We start from the raw sequence: 20,389 nt of genomic DNA on the forward strand, positions 1-20,389 counted from the left end.
GATTCACAGCTTTTGAATGCAAAAACAAACACTATCTTCCCAAGAGCAACGCATCCCTCTGTTAACTCCATCTCTTGACAGCAGCACTGCGTCCACACTCCAGCTTGCCCAGCCTCCACGTGCAGTGTGTTCCTGTAACAATATTCACCCGCACGACGTGTGATGTTCACGATGTGCATGATTTTATTGTAAAATCAGACTCCCCACAGGAGCACACGGAGCGGTGCTGCTGACACCCGCCGCGGGGACGAGCACACGGAGGCCTTGGGTACCCAGGGCACCCATGCCACCGCCTGCCCCCGTGGCCTTCCTGTCCCCAAAGGTTTTTAGGGGGCTGCAGGGTGGCTGTGGGGACATGGAGCTGCTCCCTGGGCACAATTTTCCCCCCGGACATGTCTGAGGGCAACGTGTGGGTCCGTGACTGGGGCACATTCCCCTCAGAGCAATAGGAAGACTGAATATATCTCAGCTGGCTTTGTCTACAGTGGCATTTCATTAGGTGGCTAGAAGACACTAGAGTGCAGAGCTCTTTGTATGGAACCAGTACAACAAGCAGAGGTGAAATATGCACGGTCCTTGCAAAACCAACAAAACAGAGCTGCTGTGACTGCCATTCCAGTGAAAAACCCTACGGGACGGTGGGGTGGTATATGGGGAATGGCGCTCTGCTGCAGCCGGCCTGCCTCCCAGCTCAGTACCCGCATGTCCAGGTGCTTTGTGACACTTGTGGGGCACAGTGTGTTCAAAAACGTGGCGTTTTACTCCAGATTTGGGGACTGTTTATTGACAGGGCCTCGAATTTGACTCAATTCACCGCTGCCACACCACCTCTGGCGGGGGGCGACGGGGCTGCGCGCGGAGCCCCCTCAGCAGCGCCCTGTGCCCAACGCCCTCCCTGAGGCGACCTCGGGGGGGGGGGGGGGGGGGGGGGGGGGGGGGGCACCGCCATGACACCCCCCCCCTTTATCCCCCCCCCCCCCAATTAAAGGCGGCGCGGGGCACGCCGGGAGTTGTAGTCCAGCGGGCGGGCGCGGGCGGCGGCGGGCTCGGGCCGCCTCCAAGTCCCGTGAGTCCCCGCGCGGGGGTGAGGTGCCCGGATGCGGCCGGGCGCCGGAAGAGAAGCGCGTCTGCTCGGGGCCGGCCATCTTGTGCGGCAGGCGGCAGGGCGCGGAGAGAAGGGGGGGGGGGGGGCCCGGCAGCATCGCAGCAGGATCCCGCCGACGGGGCCCCATCATGCCCGGACACCTGCAGGAGGGCTTCGGCTGCGTCGTCACCAACCGCTTCGACCAGCTCTTCGATGACGAGTCCGACCCCTTCGAGGTGCTGCGGGCGGCCGAGACGCGGCGGAAAGAGAGCGGCGGCGGCGGCGGCCACCAAGGGGGCGGAGGGGCCCGAGGGGGCCCGGCCGGGGCCCAGAGCGGCTCCACGGGCGGCGGAGCTGGAGGTGGCGGCGGAGGCCCGGGCCAGGCGGGAGCCGGCGGGGGAGCCGGCAGCGCGGCCAAGCAGCTGCGCCGGGAGTCGCAGAAGGAGCGCAAGAACCCGCTGCCCCCCTTCGCCGCCTCGGCCGGGGGCGCCGCCGACCGCCGTGAGGAAGGGAGCGGGCAGCCCGGAGCCCCGCTGCGCAAGGAGGGTGAGCGGGGACGGGGGGGGGGGCTCAGCACAAAGGGGATGCGGGTTTTGGGGTGTTTTTTTGTTATTTTGGGGGGTGGGGTCCTGCTGGAGGCCCCCCTGGGGGAATGGGGTTGGGAGCGGGGCTCTCTCGGCACCTGCTGGGGCAGGGCCTGGCCCCTGGAGCCCCGCGGGGCCGCCGCACGTGGCCGCCCGCGAGGCGCCCAAAATGGAGCCGGGGCTGGGGTTGGGGCTGGGGCTGGGCTCGGGGCTGGGGGCACGGCTCGGGACGGGGCTCAGCACGCCCTAAAGGTGTCCCCCGCAAAATGCTGTGCGGCCATGGGGGTGGGGGTGGGCTCTGTGCGCCCCACACGGCTCTGCGAAGCCAGCAGGGCTCTCTGGACAGGTGAGCCAAGGGGTTCTGCCTTCACTCCGTGTAAAAGAAAAGCAATCAGAGTGTAAATAGAGTAAATAAATACAGCCAGGGTGCAGCGAGGGCTGTGACAGGGCGCTGCGTGACAAGCGGTAGGTGTCGGCCCTCCACGTGCTCCCGTGGCGGGCAGCGCGGCCGCGGCGCCCAGCGAGCTGCTGGGGCCCTCGGGCTGTGCCAGAGCCTGGGGAAAACTCGGTGTGCGAGCGAGGAGCTGATTTTCTAACTGCAATTCACTCCCCTGATCTTCACAGAAATGCCCCCAGCCCAGAACGTGGGGCTGCGTGGAAGCGCGGTGCCGCTTTCGCCCTTCCCACCGTGCCAAACGGCCCCCACCACGCCTTAACTTTTCTAATACGGCGTAAAAACGCGTTCCTGTGCAAAGCAATACCTGCAAAAAACCCCAAACGGCTCTGCAACAAGCAGAAGTTGGGAGCTGTGTTGCAGCACTCGCTGCCTGTGGATGTTTTGTACTTTAAAGCGTGACACTCGAGAGCTTTTTTCCCGTGAGGAATGCAGTAATTTGTCCCAAGTGGCAATTTACTAAGCCTGCGTCCTCTGTAAATGTTAGTCAGATGCAGATTAATGGCGTTAGCCCTCGTGAGGCAAGCCTGAAACATGGGCAGTGTTTTTGGCCGACACAACAGAACGCGAGGGCTTGGTTTTTTTGCTAGGACAAGTTGTTCATATTTACCTCCCAGCTCTCGTGTTTACTTTCAAGAGCAAACACTGCATTACGGAGGAAAAAAATAGCATTTTGGGGCTTATTATAGCAATGAAACGGAGAAAATCAGACCTGCTTCTGCAGCAGTGTGTCCGGAGCGCTGGAGTGAAGACTCACTTTCCGGATTGAAAATTTCTGCTTGCTGTAGGAGACAGTGGTCACATCTGGCAGGGTGTTGGGTGCCATGGCAGTGCCAGGGTTTGTTTCTGAGTGAATATATTTCTGTCCAAACTACTGCCCTGCTCTGGAGAGGTGTGGATGATTTGGCTAGTGAGATACCAGGTCAAAGTTTTGTGCTACTCACAAAAAAATCCCTCACTGTGGTGAGGCTCCCCTGGAAGCAGGTTTTTGTGAGTGCAGGGCTTGAAATTTGAAAGCTGTGGATTGTTCATTCCAGTTCTGCAGCGTGCCTCCCGTCTGCCACCGGCCTGCTGGCTTCCCTTGCTAGCCTGTGCCTCCGAATCAAATGGTTCCTCTCAGCTCCAGAGCTCTTCTCAGGGTAAATTTAACCCCCCCGTGTTCCTCGGGGAGCGAGGGCTCCCCAAAAGCAGCGCATGTCATGCAAACTTCATGCTAAGTACAGCTTGTAAGGTGAGGAAGACATTGTTCATCTGGGTGTGTTGGCTTGGATATCATTACAGCTGCAACTTCTGGGGCCCCACCCAGCACGGCATTGCTTGTTAGGCAGGAACTTCTCTCTTGGAGAATATTAAAAAGCGGCTTTTTTTTAAAATTTAAAAGATAGCTCACGCTTCTCGAGGCAGCCGGAGTGGGTGGCGGTTTGGGGAGGATTTTCTTCCCTAAACGTTTTGGAAATAGGGCAGTATAACGAGAGGGGTGAGTGGCAGTGCTCTGCAGGAAGAGCTGTGGAACAGGCCTGTCGGGAGGCGAGTGGAAGGGAAAGCTGTGCGAGAGCCCTCTCGCACCCCAAAGGGAGTGTGTTGGAGCACGTGGGGCAGTGTGGGGCAGCGTGGGGCAGCGCTCCACGCAGTGAGCAGCCCCTTTTGTAGGGGGCTCGCCGCTCCTTAGGGTGCCTTGCCTGGGTACTCCTGCTGGCCACAAATATCTCCGGGCAGCACGCGTTAGGATGAAGCAAGGCGGCTGTCACGGGGACGTAGTTGCAGTGAAGTTGCTGACCCTTTGGTGCCTACCAAAGGAGAAGCCCAGGGGCTGCCTGAGAAGTGCCCAAGTGCCCTTCAGGGAAAACCAAAACTTCTCTCGCCCCTCTGCAAGCTGGCCGCTTACCACAGGTCACTAACGGGTGTGTGCTCTGACAGGTCTTGGTTTCTGCAGCACTGTAAGAGCGTACGCTTGTACGACGTGCAGCTTGATTGCCTAAAAACGTGGAGTAGAAGAGTCAAATGGTCTGCAGTGACCTTTTTATAAAGGTATTGTTCCGGTGGTTGTGTGGTCACAGGGCTAGAAGAAAAACTTGAATTCCTGCTTACGGTCACAGTGCTACAACCAGTATCTCTCCCGGAGCAGCTCCGCATTCTGCTGATGTGTTTTGCCTGATGTTTCAGGGATAAGGCGCATTGGCAGGAGGCCTGACCAGCAGCAGCAACAGCAGCAGCAGCAGCAGGGGGAAGGCAAGCCCATCGAAAGGAGACCGGAGCGGCGACCTCCTCGCGAGCGCCGATTTGATAAACCTGCTGATGAGAAGGGCGAAGGAGGAGAATTTTCCGTTGATAAGTAAGAACTTCTCTTGCGTGAGGAGGAGATTTGTGATATTCTGGAGCGGGGCTGTCCTATCTTCTGCTACTAAGCTTAAAAAAACCCCAAACCCCACTGTTTCACTCAAAATTTAATAGATGGAATTGGATTTGTCAGTCACAAGAAGAGCCTGTGTCAAAACACTTCTCTTTCCTTTTGCATGACCTTAGTGGCAAACGTGGCTCAAGTTCTAGACCAGGAATCACGTAATGTGAACAGTCCTGCTGGTTTAACAGGAGGCATGGCTTAAATCAGTTGGGTACCCACCACACTCCTCACAATCCATTTCAGAGAGGAAAAGAGGAGCTCAAGTGTTGCTCTTGCCTGCAGCCTGAGATGTTTGCTCTTACGGCTGTTGCTTAAATCCATACAGCTGACTTCAAGTTTGGCTGTGTAGGTGTTCACACCTTGGCTGCAGTGGCTTCAGATCTGGAAGTGATGAAGCCATCTTATGGCTCAGGTGTTTTAAGTGTCATGTAATAGTCACTGCTAAAATACTTTTAAATTTGGGTGAGCGTGAAATGAGTGGAAATTGTGGCATCAGCTAGTGGTGTGACACAGCACAAACACTGGGTTGGAATAGTGGGCAGAAGATGCAAATAGTAACCCAGAAGAGTGTTTCTTCCAGATTGTAAAATGCAGACTGCACGTGGGTTTGGTGTTGAACTGCACATAAAATGAGTCCCTTTGGAAGGGCCCCCCAAAGACCCTGCAGCCCAGCTGCCTGCCCACCCCCAGGCCATCACATTCCCGAGGCCATCACCCAAACGCCTCCTGCACCCCTCCAGGCGTGGGGCACCAACCGCCCCCAGGGAGCCCACGCCACGCAGGGAGGCAATTTTTCCTTAGAAGTTGAGAGTCCTGACATAAGCACAAAAAGTAATTATCAAAGGAGAAGTAAGTAAATAAAATTCTTGCTAGAGGAAAAAGAAAACCGTAAGAGCCATGTCATAAACTCCTGGTGGTGAAGTACTGCAGTTTGCCTGTTCCATCTAGACCCATTCTTGACCGACCTATGCGTGGACGTGGTGGACTTGGAAGAGGACGTGGCCGTGGCCGTGGCATGGGCAGAGGAGATGGGTTTGACTCTCGTGGCAAGCGTGAATTTGACAGACATAGTGGCAGCGATAGATCGTAAGTCTTCCTCTACTGCTTCTTTGGCTGTTCTTTACAGTAATTACGTTTTTAAGTTTGCCTTTGAATTCCTGTATCTGGACACTATGATGTTAACTCAGTTTTGTTAGTTCTGTTTCACATTCACATTTCAGCGGCCTGAAGCATGAGGACAAGCGTGGTGGCAGTGGATCACACAACTGGGGAACCGTCAAAGATGAGCTAACGTTAGTAATCACTAATTCCTCAGAATTAGCACTGTGTTAATAAATCTGAATTGCTACGCCTTGCAAAATGTAAACCAAGGCTGCTTTTTTGCCTTTGGTTTTGCTAATTGTTGGTAAACTAGTAAAGAAGCCTTTGCAGAATTCAGAAAATTACAAATTTAGTAATGGATGAGATGGCTTCGACTTCTAAAATGGGGATTTTTTTTTGAAGTTTGGAAAAGGGGCTGTCTTGTACTTCTTTTACGAAGAACAGCCTAGTTTTCACAGCTTTTTTATCACGTTAAGCATACTTTTCTCCAAGTATTGCAGTGAAAACAATGTTGTCAATGTCTAGATGCCTTTAGTGTCTCAAGGTATGATGGGAGGCGTTCAGAATGGGAGCTTCTCAGTGGGGAAAAACAAGGGAAGATGGAAGACAGAATTGTACCGGTGGGGAGGGCAGCAATTTTTAATGAAATAGACACAGCCTACTCTTCTTTAGAAAGAACTATGTCCTATAGAACCTAGTCATTCGTCTTGCATAGTTTAAAGTAGGGATGAACTTTAAATTTAAAAAATGTAATTACAGCGAGTTGGATCAGTCGGCTGTAACTGAGGAAACGCCAGAGGGAGAGGAACATCCGCCTGCTGACTCTGAAAATAAGTGAGTAGCCCCCTCTTTTCAGATGTTCTTTGATTGCTTCAAAGGTATCGATGATTTGCCTTTAACTTCTGATCATTTTCCTACTTCTGCTTTTAAAACATCCAGATTATGTCCTTCAGTAGATCCAGAATCACAATCTAGCTGAAAACCTGTCTCCTAAAAAAATAATCTGCATCTGTAGAAGTTATCTTGAACTTTCTGTTAATGTCACACAAGCTCTTAGGTCACTTTCAGATTTAGTTATTAATAATCAGTTGTAATGTGCTTAGGATCTCAGGATTGCAAGTGCAAGTACCAAATCCAAAAGCAACCACGCTCATAACTACTTAGAACAACCAAGCAGAGAGAATAGGATGTTCTTCTGATGGTGGAAGGCAACTCTTTAAACTTAGCTTTTCAAAACAACTGCTGAGACAGTGTGGCTGGTGTTGTGGAAGCAGGGATGTATCTCACTCTTCCATTCTCTGGCTTCTGGGCAGCTGAGAAGTGAAGTTGCTTCTCATTTCACTTCGGCGCTGTTAAAGAAGAAGCCAGTGACTGGGTGAATCAAATAACTTCAGAGAAGCAGAGTGGTCAGCTGTGGGACCTGAACTTCATTTAGTGGAATACCATTTTTTAGGGAAGTGCAGTATTTTAAAGTGTGTTTTATGGTGCATTCAAAAGAAAATGGCAAATGGGTATATTAAATACTTGTTTGCCCACAATTTTTAGTGTGCAGTCATCTGTAGCTTGATTTCCTCAGTTAGTGGTAAAGGGGAGACAACTGCTCAGTAGAGATTAAGTGATTACTTTTAATTACATCACTAAATGCTGTCATTTCTCTGAGGTTCTGGGTGTCCAAGGGTAAAGTTGTCTTGTAAACAGAAGGAGCCCAAGGATTTTTAAGCAACTACAGCTTCAGCGTTGGTCAGAAAATACAAACTTGCTAGTCCTGGAAAAAAAAATGTGTTAAAAATCTGGATCTACGAAATCAGCTGTGTATGCAGTATTTTCTGGGTCTTTAGTAGTAGTGTCCTGGTGCTTCAACAGATACCAGCCCGTCCTTGTGCAGATCAGCCATCTGCAAAGTTCTGATGGGTTTTTTTCTTCCTCAGATCTGCAGAAAATGAGTGTTCTTTGTGGTTTCAAGTATACCACTTCTGCTGCAATCCAACAGTTACATTTACAAGCATCTTCACACGGGTTAATTTCCAGTTTGTCTATTTTGGATCGCTAATTTAAATATTTCAGTAGAACTGTGGGAGGTTTTACTGGATGAAAATAGGGGGAATACCAAGGAGTAGTGTCTTTGCACCGAGCAATAAGCATGCTTTTGAATATGTAACATTTAAAAAAAAATGATTCTGTTCTGTGGAATGCGAAAAATCTGAAATAGAGTAATTTTGATGCAAAACCTCTTTGTTATTACATCAAAATTAATGGCTGCAGAAAAGCCTTTTCTTCTAAGTTGATGCTTTTGTGATGTTTGTGCTGCACATGTGACACTACCCTTCTGTAATGTCAAAATACCTCGTAAATCAAATGGAGTTGCATAAGCACGCAGAAGAATGACGAGAGGATTGACTGCCTGTATAGCTGGAACACGATCTGTTACTGAACATGGTGGCTGTGTTTTACTTAAAAATAGCTCTTTGGCAGGAGCTGGAGAGGATTTACAATGAGGTGATACATCTCAAGTCACTGAGTTGTGTGCGCTTGCTTTGTCAAGTTAGCTGAGAGTAAAAAATTGGTTACCTGGGATGTTAATAACTGTCTTTGAATAAAGGAAGCTGATTATTAAAAATAAAGTTCTGAGAATTACGGTAAGAACAAGCTCCATCGCACTGTCCAACTTGAAACGTGAGGAAGGTCTTGGAAAAGGTTGAGAAACTTGTTACAGTCTGTTGGAGAAGGTGGGCTCCCACGTTGGAAAGAAATTTGCAATTAATATGGAGAACAGACAGCATCAGTGAGAGAGGGGGAATTGGGTTTTAGATAAATACACACATTTCAATGCTTTTCTTATAACAATGGAAATGGTTATTATAATCTGGTGCTGATGAGGAACTGCTTTTGAATTCTCTGTGTATGGAGTACGAATTCCAAGTGATGATCATGGTATCCGTGAATTTACCACAGGGAGAATGAGGTTGAAGAAGTTAAGGAGGAAGGTCCTAAGGAAATGACCCTGGACGAATGGAAAGCTATTCAAAGTAAGGATCGTGCAAAAGTTGAGTTCAACATCCGTAAACCAAATGAGGGTGCTGATGGGCAATGGAAAAAAGGATTTGTTCTTCACAAGTCAAAGAGCGAGGAGGTAAAGTGATTTTCGATATTTGCTAGTGTCCAGATTGTTTAGGCTTGTCTATTGATGCATATTTCTGGAGGGGAAAGCTCTGCTCCAACAGGCTGACCTGCTGCTGAAAGTTTATCGAGTGAGAATAACATTTCTCATCGTAAAGTTGAGGCTGTGCAGCAGTAGCTACTCTTCAAATGGTTAGTTCTTGTGTTTGGTGTATGTCCTGAGGCTGACGTGTAAATGCTGTGTTACAACCTAACCTCTCCGAGTGGAGACTGCAGTGCTGCTGGGTCATGGCGTAAGGACTGTCCCGTGGTGAACATTTCTTCAGAAGTTCGTTCATCACAATTAAATTTTCTCGCTTTTTAAAAAGGGTTCACGATTCTGTTAGCCTCACTCAGCGTGCAGACTGCCTGCCTGCTAAACTCTGTGTCAGGCTGAAGAAATAAATACTGGTGGTGCCTCAGCCACCTCGGTGCCTGAAGTTTGTGGCTTCTGGTTCTGTAATACTCCAAGGCCATGTGCCTCTGAAGTTCCTGTAGCCACCAGGTGAATGATGTTTGTATGCTGCAGCGATACTGCACGTAGTTGCTGCAGAATCACTTTAACACTGTAGTTTCTCAACCGTACTCATTGTGGTCATTACAAAGTGTAATTTCCTTCTTAAATAGTGAGCGTGCCCGGGAGAGACACATCTGTCCCACTTCAGAGGGAGGGAGGTGCTGAGAGCTCTGTTCCCTAATGCAGGGCGATGGCAGCTGGATTCAGTTCCAGAACTGTCAGGACCTTTTAATCTCTTGCTTTTAACACTCAGTAATATCTGCGATGGCCTTTGGCTCTGTTCAGCAGATGGTTTTGACTCCCTTTGAAGTAACTCAACACTGTGTAATGTGCTGCTTGGTCTTCCGATGTGTATTTCTGCTGTTTACACCTTGTCACTTTTTTCTTGTAAGCTGGGGCCTGGTGTGCAATGGGAAGCGCTGTTCATCACTGCTCCATGAGAACTCCATTTCTGATCTCATTGAACTTGGAATGAGTTTGCCACAACCATGCCACTTTCTTTTCCTACCGTGTGCAGTAGTTCTGTTATTTTCCTGAAGCTGCTTAGTGCTTGAAATCTTCATAAAACGCTGCTTTCTCTGAAATAGAGCTAGACTCAATGCTGCTGCGTACTAGGACAATGAAGTTGAACAGAAGTTCTCACTGACTTTACCAAGATGTATTAAACTGGAATCCTGCGAGTGTCAAGAAATTCCCCCCAGCTCCAGTCTCTGGAGCAGCTGTGTGATGTTCAGTTAGTGGCACGCAGTATTTTTCTTAAACATACAAACATATGATAGCGTAAGAAGATGGTTGTGTTCTTGGGTAGTTCAAAGCTGCAAAACTCCATCCAAAAAATAAATCGGTTAATAGATAAGGAGAAGGAGTAATCAAATTACTTTAGTAATTAGTAGGTTGTTCTTTTTGAGGTTTATCCAGTTAATTTACGCTGGTATGAATGAATTGGGTATGTTTAACACTTGCCTAAGTTAACTGTTCCTTGCTGCATAAGCACAGAAGTGAGAAACCAAGAAAAGTGCCTCCAAATCTAGAAGCTTCCAGATTCTATCCAGCCAACGTCTGTGCCCGCTGCAGTAATTCATTGTTCGCTGATCCCCTGGGAGACAGCGTGTGTTCTTCTGCGAGTTTTAGAGCAGGACAGTTCTTGAAACACAGGTGTTAGGTAAGCTTTGGCTGCAGTTCTCTTGTGAAGAGTTTGAGAGGGTGGAATGATGAGAAGTTAGGAACAAAGCCTCCTAATCATCTGCTGCTCTTGCTCTCCGTCTTCTTGGACATCCCTTTGAGTCATGAGGTGAGCTTGGTGTAAGGCTTCTGTGACAGTGATAAGAAGGGTGTTGACACGTGCAAGTGACTTGGTTTATAGGTAAATTCTGTGTTTCAGCCCCAAAACTTCTGTACTTGAGTAATCGCAATGTGTACCAGCAGATTTTTCTGAGAAACTGGGAGTTCAGTGTTGCAAGAACCTCCCTTCTTCTTGTAGCTCGAGATCTCCTGGGAGAACGCCCTAGGAAGCACGTGGGGATCTAGTGCTGCTCATCTGCCTCAGTCTTGTGAAAGAGCTGCCGTCCTCCTCCTCCTGTTCCTCACCGAGGGCTGAAATGCTCAGCTGTATCTTGAGTCTTCCCTCTCTTTCCCCTTTGCCGTGCAGTTACCAGAAAGTGCCACATTACGTGCAGTGAACTCCTAATACCCTCTCATTCTTGCTGTCTACTTCAAATCCATATGTGCTGGCAGCCCTCGTGTGCTGAGCCTCCTTCCAGAAGGCTGGGTCATGTCGTAAGAGATCCTTCTTCTCTGCAGCTGGCATAATGTCTTCAGTATTTTGTTCTGCTGATGCAGCTGAACAAAAAAATGGGAAGGAGTTAAACTGAGATGAGATCTTAAAACTTGTTGAGAGCTCGCTGCAAGTTCCTTGGAACAATTCACCTCGTGGTACATCGGTTCCTGCTCTATTCATCTGCGCTGGGCCCCTTCTCCGGGACTTGAGGCTTTCTTGCTGCTCTGATCATTTCCTTAGAGGGCAGATCACAATGGAGGGCTGGGAAACGTGTTTTGGAAAATAGTTCATCCTCTCAAAACGGAGAGGAGTCACTCTTGAATCCAGGCCGTGCAGAAAGCCTTGTTCCATTAACAGGAATTATTCTGAACAAAGCCAGCCCCCAGCTCCACCATCTCTTGCAGCTCTGTGCCTCGGGGAGCTCCCAGCAGCTTGCATTAAACAACTTCTTATTCCTGATCCGAGATGTCTGTCTCCCCATACAAGTCCATCCTCTGCTCCTTCTGGCTGCACAACTTGCTCTCATCCTTCTGCTGCCCCGTGTGCTCAGTGCCACCCGTACCCAAGCTCGTGCGACCTTGTTACCTGTTGTTTCTGTGTGTAGCTGAGTCTCATCTCTCCCTTTTGTTTTCTCCCCTTGTTCTTTTGTCACTTGGGCGTGGACACGCAACTTTCATCAGACAAAGGCGATGACAGAAATGCAGGGGAGTCAGCTGGAGTCGAATGAGGTACTGGTCCTTTATATCTAACTGGCAGTGTGGGTTTTGATCCGAGCCCCTTCTCAAACGAAGGTCTTTGACGCAAAGAAGTCACAAAACTAGCAAATACGAAGCTCTTCTGTCCATGCCTGTTGTCTCACCATGCACCACGTAGGACTCCTCGTAATTAGTACCTCTGCTCCTAACGAAGCTGAATTCCAGCCTTACCACAAATGCTTCTGTCATGAATCTCTTGCGTTTTGTTGTTGCTGTTTTCCATCTCTCTGCTTTGGCTCTCTTCCCGTTAGCAGCTTGTTCTTAGCATTTTCGACAGCCTTCCCTGGGACCCACACGTGCAGCACCCGATGCCTTCAGGAAGCTATCAGTTACTAGATCAGAGCACGGCCGAGAGCTGCAGTGCGTGCCAATTAAATACTTCCCAAGCTGATTCACAATAAGCAGTCCTGTGGCGTGTCTGGGACTGTGTGTTACCACCCAACATCGGGAAGAGAACAAGGAAGAGGTGCCAAGTCATCTTCTAGTGTTTTACATCATCTTGAGTTATTCGGGGTAAAAAATTCCGTAGGTTACACGTAAAATGTGCTGCTTGGTGAGTTTAGTGGTTAAATCCAAGTGAAATTGTAAAAATAAAATGTTTTGATAGACTGCAGTCAATTTTTCGTGCAGTAACAGTGTAGGGAAGGAAACGCACAGGACTGCTGTACCAAGGCACTGATACGATACCACCTCTCAGAAAGAAGTCGTTGAACTACCAGACAGCTGAAAGTACCATCTTAATACCTTGCAGGGACCAAAGCAGCAGGTGAAAACAGTAGGTAACGAGAGAGGAAGTGAAACCATGCCAAAAGGTGGTGCTGCAGCAATCCCCAGAGCTGCCACCACCTGCGCTGGGGTATCAGAGCTCTGCTTGTGCCGTGCCAGGTTCTCTGAACAGGACCTGCTGAGGCTGACTTCTGGGGCTTGGAAAAGAGCTCTCAGGGGTGGGAGTGGAATTGGTGGAATTGGCCAGGGAGCAGCAGTTACCTGGAATAAATACCCCGATGGGATGTGTTTGAAATGAAGCAGCGTGGAGTGGGAGCTGTCCCTGTGCCCTCCTCTGCGGGGTGCTGGGGAGGCCACGGGCACAGCTGGGCCTGGAAAGGGGTTAATAAATAAAAAAAATCCATGGGGGCAGAGACTTTGGGGTGTTGGGGCTGACCCGAGGCATCTCCGAGAGCAGCTTTCAGCCTTTGGGCTGCAGCCCCCTCTGTATCCACTGCTGCCTTGAGCAGGATCAACAAGTGGTAATTAAAGGTGTCCCCCCTGATTGCAGGGCGCTTACCCTTGATACTGCAGGAGCTGGGAGGCTGCAGGGGAGGAAGGGCTGCTGCCAAACACCACGAGTGGGCTTTGTAGGAGGCAGCAGGATAAACCCAGCCTGATCCTGTGCGGGCAGTTCTGCCTTTTGTTTATCTTTGTAGTGCCAAAACCGGACTTATCAGACGGAGAAATCGTTCTGTGCAAAGTAGGAGAAATAAACATAGCTGGTGCTTGTTGTGCTCAGGGCTGTGCTGCCGAGCTGCGCTCAGGGCATTAGGTGGAACCGGTCAGCACACACCTTGCTCTTGGGCTCGGGTTTCTCATCCTTCATGCGTTGGGAACAAGGAGCTGTGAGAGGCTGTTTGATCGTGGCAGAGGTGGTACGAGTCACAGGAGTCCTTTCTCGGTGTGATTTGTGTGATCAGTTCTCTGTTTTAGCAGAAATGTGCTGGTTACCCCAGTTACGCTATCTGGAGGGTGGTGGTGCCTCTTCTCGCTGCCTGTTGTGGCTACTACAAACAGTAAGGGGTCCTTGCGGTCTCTCTTGCTTTAAATATTTACACAAAGCCAGGCAAATGGAGTGTAAACCACTCGCTGAGCAAAATTGAGATGGATTGCTGAGTACTTAAAAATAAATGAATTGGCAGAACCCAAAGATTCCTCAGAATAGGAAGTGAAAAGCTAGAAAGTAGGGCTCTTTTTGGCTCCATAGTCAGTTTGGTCTCAGGTGAGCCTGGCCTCGTTCCTGTGAAGGAGCTCTAGACTTTCCCTCAGTATCCTGAAAATGTGAAATGGCTTTGTTGGAGTGCTTAAACTCAGAGATTGTTACCTGTGTGTGCTTTGTGGTACTGTTCGGTTCGTAGCAGCCCTGCTCTGGTGAGAGTGCAGCTGCAGCTGAAGACATTTCCTTGGTGGTTGCTCTCGCTCACTCACACCCCTCGTTGCAGGCTCATGCTGAGGACTCTGTAATGGATCACCACTTCCGTAAGCCCGCGAACGACATCACGTCCCAGCTGGAGATCAACTTTGGAGACCTTGGCCGCCCCGGACGCGGTGGCCGAGGGGGACGGGGTGGCCGAGGGCGTGGTGGCAGGGCCAGCCGCGGAGGCAGGACTGACAAGGTGGGTAGCTGCAGCTTCGTCTGCAGGGCAGCATACATGACACTAGGGCTCCTGCATGCTGCCCTGGGTGTCTTTATTTCTGGGGGAATCGCTCAGGAATTGAGCTGCACGTTAAAACCAAGTAGAAGGTGTGTTTTGTGCAAGCTGACTTTGAACTAGTTCACTGTTAGGGCAAAAGGAGGAGGGTTTTAGCAGTGGACACACAAAAAGGGGGAGAGTGGGGAGTAGGTTGGGCTAAAAAAGGCCCCTCTTGGAAAGCTGGATCTGAACCTGAAAAATGATTTGTCCGTGGATGGGTCTGAGCACCGTCAGACACTCCCGTTGGTGCCCGAGCAGAACCACGGTGTGCTGGAGATTTTGGATGCACTCAGGGCCACGTGTACTCAGTGAGCCTTTGAGGCTGAAGGCGACTAGTTTTATGGCAGCGTGCTCTGCCTCGAATTTGAGGAAATGAGGGGCATTCATGCAGAAGTAGGACTTGCTGTATTTTTCCTAGTGTATAGGAGTTTTTCAGTTTAGTCTTAAAGCCCTAAAGAAATGATCAGAAGTACTGCAGGGGGCCTGGGGAGAGCGTGTAGGGCTGAAGGGCTGTAGGACAGCTGTGGGAAAGATCTGCCCAAATGCAGGTCACTTACTTGCCATAAATGCAGTTACTCAAATTGCTGCCTGCTAGGAAATGAGTTCAGGCTGGGTGGCCTGACTTCTTTCACATAAACCAGGCTTGTTCGTTTTTGCCTCTTGCAGGATGCTGGCTTTCTCTTTGCTGCATCTCTTAAGTTTTTAGATGTACGAGTTAGAAAATCTCCCCTGATAACAGCACAGGAAGATCAGTTCAGGAAAATGATAAGGAATTGATCCTAAACGGGGGTGGGTTTTGCTCCGAGCTGTCTCACTAGCATGGCATCCTCTTCGAGGCTGCTGTCATGAAGTAGTTAAGCACTTTGAGGCCTGCAGCTAACTTTCTGCTGACGGTGTTCCTTTCCTTCCAGTTGGTGAAGGAGTTTGACGTGATCCACACGCCCAACCAGGTTGGTGATCTCTGCTGGCGCTTCCCCTACCCCTGAGCACGGCCGTCCCGCTGCAGGGAGCAGCTCCCCTCCCTCAGCAGGCAGCCTGCCTCGGCCTGCCCTCTGCTCTACCCCGCAGCGAGGCAGCCAGTCTGTGGCCTGGCTGCTTCTGCAGGGACTTAGTCCTTCCTGTGGCTGCTGACACAGGTTTTATCGGAATGGTTTAATTTCTGTCCTGTTAAATGTAGAAGTTTACAGAAATTTCCACTATTCTCTTTCCACTCTTCTCCCTATCCGCGTTTCTCATGCAAGGTGATTCTCCAGTGCTTCCTTTCTGCATTTCATTGCAGTGCTGTTTTTTCAGGCGTGGCACAGAGCCTTTTAAAAACAGAACAACAATAATTAAAAAAAAAAAACTGCTAGGGAAGTACTGAGGAGATTTCTGGGTACTGTCTGACTGATACAAATTTTTTTTATTAACAACCAGCTTCTGAATGAGGAACGTTAAATGTGGGAAACTCGATGTGTGCTGTGAACAGGCCTTGTCTGTAACACTTCAGTCGTGTCCATCAGTAAGAGCTGATGGTTGTGTGCTGCTGCTTCGTGTAGGGAGCTTGTGAAGAATGGGGGAAAAAAAAAAGCACAATGTAAGCTAGTGCTATAATCATGTGCAAATACAGCCCACTTGATTTCTCCAATGTCTCTAAAGATGGTTTCAATTAAAAAACATATCCATGGCCAACTTCTCCTCAGGAAAAAGAAAACAAGGTGCTGTGCCTGCGGGGTAGGTGGGCAGCACTGACAGCAGGACATGGTGATGGGCAAGGGGCTAGGGATGTGGCAGGGCTTGGTGCTGCTGAGGGTAATAAAATAACTCTCCAATGTTTCTCTTCCAGTCGAGTGCTTCTGCTCCTGATGTAGATGACCCAGAGGCTTTCCCAGCTCTGTCCTAAACTGGATGTCATAAGCCAACCCTGCCCTCGTCGGGCCTTCCTCTCCGAGGCTTGCATGCTTAAGGATCCTAAACAACTAAGAAATTTAAAACAAAAAAAAAAAAAAGAAAAAAAGAGACTGTCATTCATACCATTCACACCTAAAGACTGAATTTTATCTGTTTTGAAAATGAACTTCTCTCGCTACACAGAAGCAACAATATGGTAGTCAGTTTTGTATTTAGAAATGTAATGGTAGCAGGGATGTTTTCATAATTTTTTCAGAGATTATGCATTCTTCATGGATACTTTTTTGTATTGCTGCTTGAAAATATGCGTTTCCAAACTTGAAATATAGGTGTGAACAGTGTGTACCAGTTAAAAGCTTTCACTTCATTTGTGTTTTTTAATTCAGGATTTTAGACGTTTTCCCCCCCAAACTGCAAACTGGTTTTTAATTATTGCACACTATTCCTGTTTCCTTAATTCCTGTTCAGCGGGTTTTTACCAGCCCATGGTCTTCTGGAATACACGAACCTTTAATTTGGCAGACTGGTAGTGCTGTACGGAGTGCTAACTCCTGGAGTACTTTAGTTTTAAGCTTAATTTCAGACTTGGAGAAGCAGTCATTTTCATCTGTTCGGTAGTTTGTTTACGCAAAATCTTTATACAAAATTGATACCAGATACTTGAAAAATACTCAAAGCACATTGGTTTGTAGTTGCATACCTGTGTATCGATCCAGCGATGATGTGTGGATAATTGGTCTAAACAGTTTTTTAAAGTTAATGTATGACACCTTTCACTCACCCTTTTTACCTCTATTCCCTCCTCCTTGTCCCTTCAACAGAACAAGATGCTTTGTTGGCAAAAAGAAAAGAAGTTTTTAAATTACCTATGCTTTTTCTTTGGGAGAACACCCTGCAGATGAGTGACCTTTCCTGTTTGGAGCTGGGAGGGGGGGAAGGTGGTAGCTGCTGCTCGGGTAGTCTGTCCGGACTATGGCTGGGCCGTGGGATTAAGCAGCAGTGAGAAGTGCATCAGCATCTGATGTGCTCGCAGCACTGCTCCCGCAGAGGCAGTTCTGAAGCAGCAGCAGCCACGGGCTGAGGTTGGTGTGGCAGGAGGGAGTCCTGGCTTCTGTATCAAGCAGGGGCGTTGCAATCTGTGTGTGATACAAAAAAAAAAAAAAGGCAAAACAATCCCTGACATTTCCCCTTTTCATCTGGATTTAGTTCTGGATTTTGTGCAGTGCTGATTGCTAGCTGACAAAGGAATGTTTTCCAGAGAGCGATTGTAAGAAGTTCTTCAGACCGCCGTAGGAACTCGTAGGTTTAATTTAATCCCTGTGAACAGGAACATTACCACTCAGTACCCAAAACGAGGTGAGAGAAGGACAAATAACGAGGGTTTCTTGGGGTTTTATCTGCAGCATTCGTTAGGAGACTAGGAGCGGGGTTTTCATTTTATTTAATGTTTTACACTTTGGACAGCTTATAACATTTGTAGTTTCTTAACTAGGTAGGTAGGAAACAAATGGTAATGCCCTATTTTTTTAAAAGCTGTACAGGACAGGCAAAAAGTATCGGAGACCTTTGAATATGTAATACCCAACTCCTTAATGGCGGGGTTTAGCTGGCTTGATTTACCTGAGCTATTTTCTACAGAAGTTTTTGTTGTAAACCACTGTTAATACCATCAATTATTCCTTAGTGCGCTCACCTGTCAGTGGAGGTACCAGGCTGTGAGAAGGGGCGAGCTTTCAAGCAGTGGATGGGGATCTCTCTCGGTTCACTTCTGACCAAGCAGATCTGACGCAGGCTGTGCTACTTCTGGCACCGAGCTGTTTCTCTTCTGCCTCCTTGGGTAGGACGTGCTGCACTTCCAGCGTTAGGGAAACCTCTTATAATACAACTAAACAAACACCTTGATGTGCAGAAACACTTCGGGGCCCTCCAGTCACTCAGGGCCCTGCTGGCTGGACTTGGCCAGAAGCTTTCCCTCTCCCTGCTGTAGGATAGAGAGCAGTTTCCCGGTGGCATGTCACGGATGACTTTCAGGACAGCTTGAGCTTACCCCTGGTCTGTCTGCTCTGCTAGATGTACATTTGCCTCTTTCAGTCCATTCCTGTCGAGAACTAAAACTGTGAACGTCTATCTTTAATATTGGTGGGTGTTAACTGAAATAAAGGTTTATTTTCATGCTCTTTTAGAAATGTCATGAAACACACGGAGGTGAAAACGCCTAGGTTAGCAGCGTGTCATCTAGGTCCTGCCCCGAGTGGTCCAGATCTTCCCCTTGCTGGGGAGGGACTCAGGGAACAGGTCTCTGTCAGTGAGCTTGCTCTTCAGTAACACTTCTATCCTGCTTCTACTTACGCTGTCATACCAAATCCAGGGGATTAAACCTTTAAAAATCTGAACAATCTGGAAAAGGTGGCCAGCAGAAAAAAGGTCAGAGAGGGAGAAACACACAGTGCAAATTGGCTTGTGAATTTAACAAGGGTAAGGTTGGAGCAGGAAAGTTCATCTTCCAGGTTGGATGCTGCTGATGCTGGGAGGAAATGGGAGTGACCAATAAATGTAAGTGTTGTCTGTGTGGGAAAGACGTTTTTCTGAGGAACATGGAACATCAGAAAGTGGTGTGAATATGTGGGAGTTGACACCCCTCAAACCTATAGCAATTTTGCCCGTTGGGATGGGTTTGTGTAGCCACACCTTGCTTTAATAAATGCAGGATGTACGCCTGGAGCTGACACTTCAGCAGCTGCTATAACCCGCTGCTTGTCCTGCAGTCACTACAGAGACCACGCTGCCTTCATTGCACACCCGTGTTTGCTCTGCCCTTGCCTGGTTTGGGGTAAAATTGAGCCAGAACCAAGTGCCCCGGCGCAGAGGTTGGCTGGAAAAGCCGAGTGCAGAGCTCGTGCTGGGGAGCTTGAGCCTGACAGGGAAAAGGGGTTGTGTGGCCTTGCTAGGAGACCCTCAGGAGTTCAGTAGCTGGCTCTTACCCCTACCCGTGCTGCCGTTTGTCTCCTCAAGTTGGAGCAGGACTTTTGGGGAGCCCCATGTGGGACCCTGGTACTTTAAGGGAATGAATGCGTCCTGGCGTGCTGTGATGAGTGATTTTGGAAGCAGCTAGCAACGTGCCTGAAGTCGAAGGTCAGTGCGCACAGGTAGGTTGCTGACGATTTGCTGACAGCAGTGCTCTTTTCTAACCTTTTTGAAGAAAAACTGCTTTGGGAAGGGGTGGCTGGTTGGGTTGTGTGCGGCTGACAGATGGAGAGCTGTCTGATGAGTGGAGCAGAGGGGAGCTCTGACACCTCGGGCGTGAAACTGCTGCTGGGCAATGCCTGCACCCCTGGGAGCAGTCTGAGCACCGGGCTGGGGCCAACACCTGGGACAAGCTGCGGATCCCAAAACGGAGCTTGCCGAGCTGATTCTTGGGTCTGCTGTTCTTGAGGGTGAAATGCCTGATAATGAAAAAATGATGTACTGCAGTAACAGAGCTGCTCTCTCCTTGTGCTGAGCTCCCCCACAAGCAGCCCTGCTTTGTTCTCTGTGGGGCCGTGGAGCCCCTGGGCAGGTCCCGGTGCCCTCAGTGCTGGGGCTGCTGGGCCCATGCACTGCTCAGGCTGTGCCCAGCTGCTCGGAGACCTTACGGGGGTTTGGGGGTGGCCGTGAGGGGGTGAGTGAGTCCCAAAGCTGGAATACTGTTCCAAATACTGTTCTGAAACACTGTTTGGAAGTACAGCTCCAGGCCGAGCCCGCAGCAACGCCGTGAGCAGGGCTGTGCTGCAGGAGCTGCTGTGGGGCCTCCTGGCACGTGGCTTCATTGGGGTCTGCAGGTAGCAGATCCTGCGGGTTTTTAAAGCCCTGTTGGAATTGGGGGTGGAAGGGGGGAGTGTGCATTGCTCGTGGTGATGCTGTGGTGAGGCAGATTGCATTGAGCCTTCAGGAGTTCGTGTGTGTGCGTGTCCTGAGCAAGAAGAGGGACATCTGGGGGTCACTTCATCACAGTGTTTGCCGTGAACGCGGTGAGCTCGTGTCAAGTGGCTGGAGAGTAAGGGAAATATCCTCACCCAAAAGGGACTGCCGAGGTGATGGACGGGAAGAACAAACCCTGCCACAGCCCCGGTAAGAGGAGGATCCCTTGGGATGCCTGCAGGAGGGCCTGGGCACTGCGCCCACCCGTGCCGGGTGCAGGCAGAGCAGGGGGATGCTCCCCAGGATCCCGC

At 49.5% G+C, this 20,389-nt stretch overlaps 1 protein-coding gene across 5 annotated transcripts; it reads left to right on the forward strand.

Moving 5' to 3' along the window:
- The first annotated feature begins 1,103 nt into the window (after nt 1–1,103).
- On the forward strand, nt 1,104–18,356 carry SERBP1 (SERPINE1 mRNA binding protein 1). Of its 5 annotated transcripts, XR_014618670.1 has the most exons (10): nt 1,104–1,630; nt 4,286–4,454; nt 5,454–5,609; nt 5,720–5,815; nt 6,384–6,458; nt 8,577–8,754; nt 14,040–14,213; nt 15,203–15,241; nt 16,117–17,537; nt 17,866–18,356. XR_014618670.1 is itself a non-coding variant. In XM_084291079.1 (9 exons), the coding sequence occupies exons 1-9, from the start codon at nt 1,234–1,236 to the stop codon at nt 16,171–16,173; spliced, it is 1,341 nt and encodes a 446-aa protein (XP_084147205.1). In that variant the 5' UTR covers nt 1,104–1,233; the 3' UTR covers nt 16,174–18,356. The 5 variants fall into 5 exon arrangements, 4 of the variants coding, with proteins under 4 accessions (XP_084147205.1, XP_084147207.1, XP_084147206.1 ...); XM_084291079.1 differs by having other exon boundaries at nt 16,117–18,356; XM_084291081.1 differs by having other exon boundaries at nt 5,744–5,815; nt 16,117–18,356.
- The last annotated feature ends 2,033 nt before the right edge of the window (nt 18,357–20,389 follow it).

The sequence above is a fragment of the Netta rufina genome (genome assembly GCF_964035555.1).
Source record: "Netta rufina genome assembly, chromosome: 8".
NCBI classification, from domain to species: domain Eukaryota; kingdom Metazoa; phylum Chordata; class Aves; order Anseriformes; family Anatidae; genus Netta; species Netta rufina.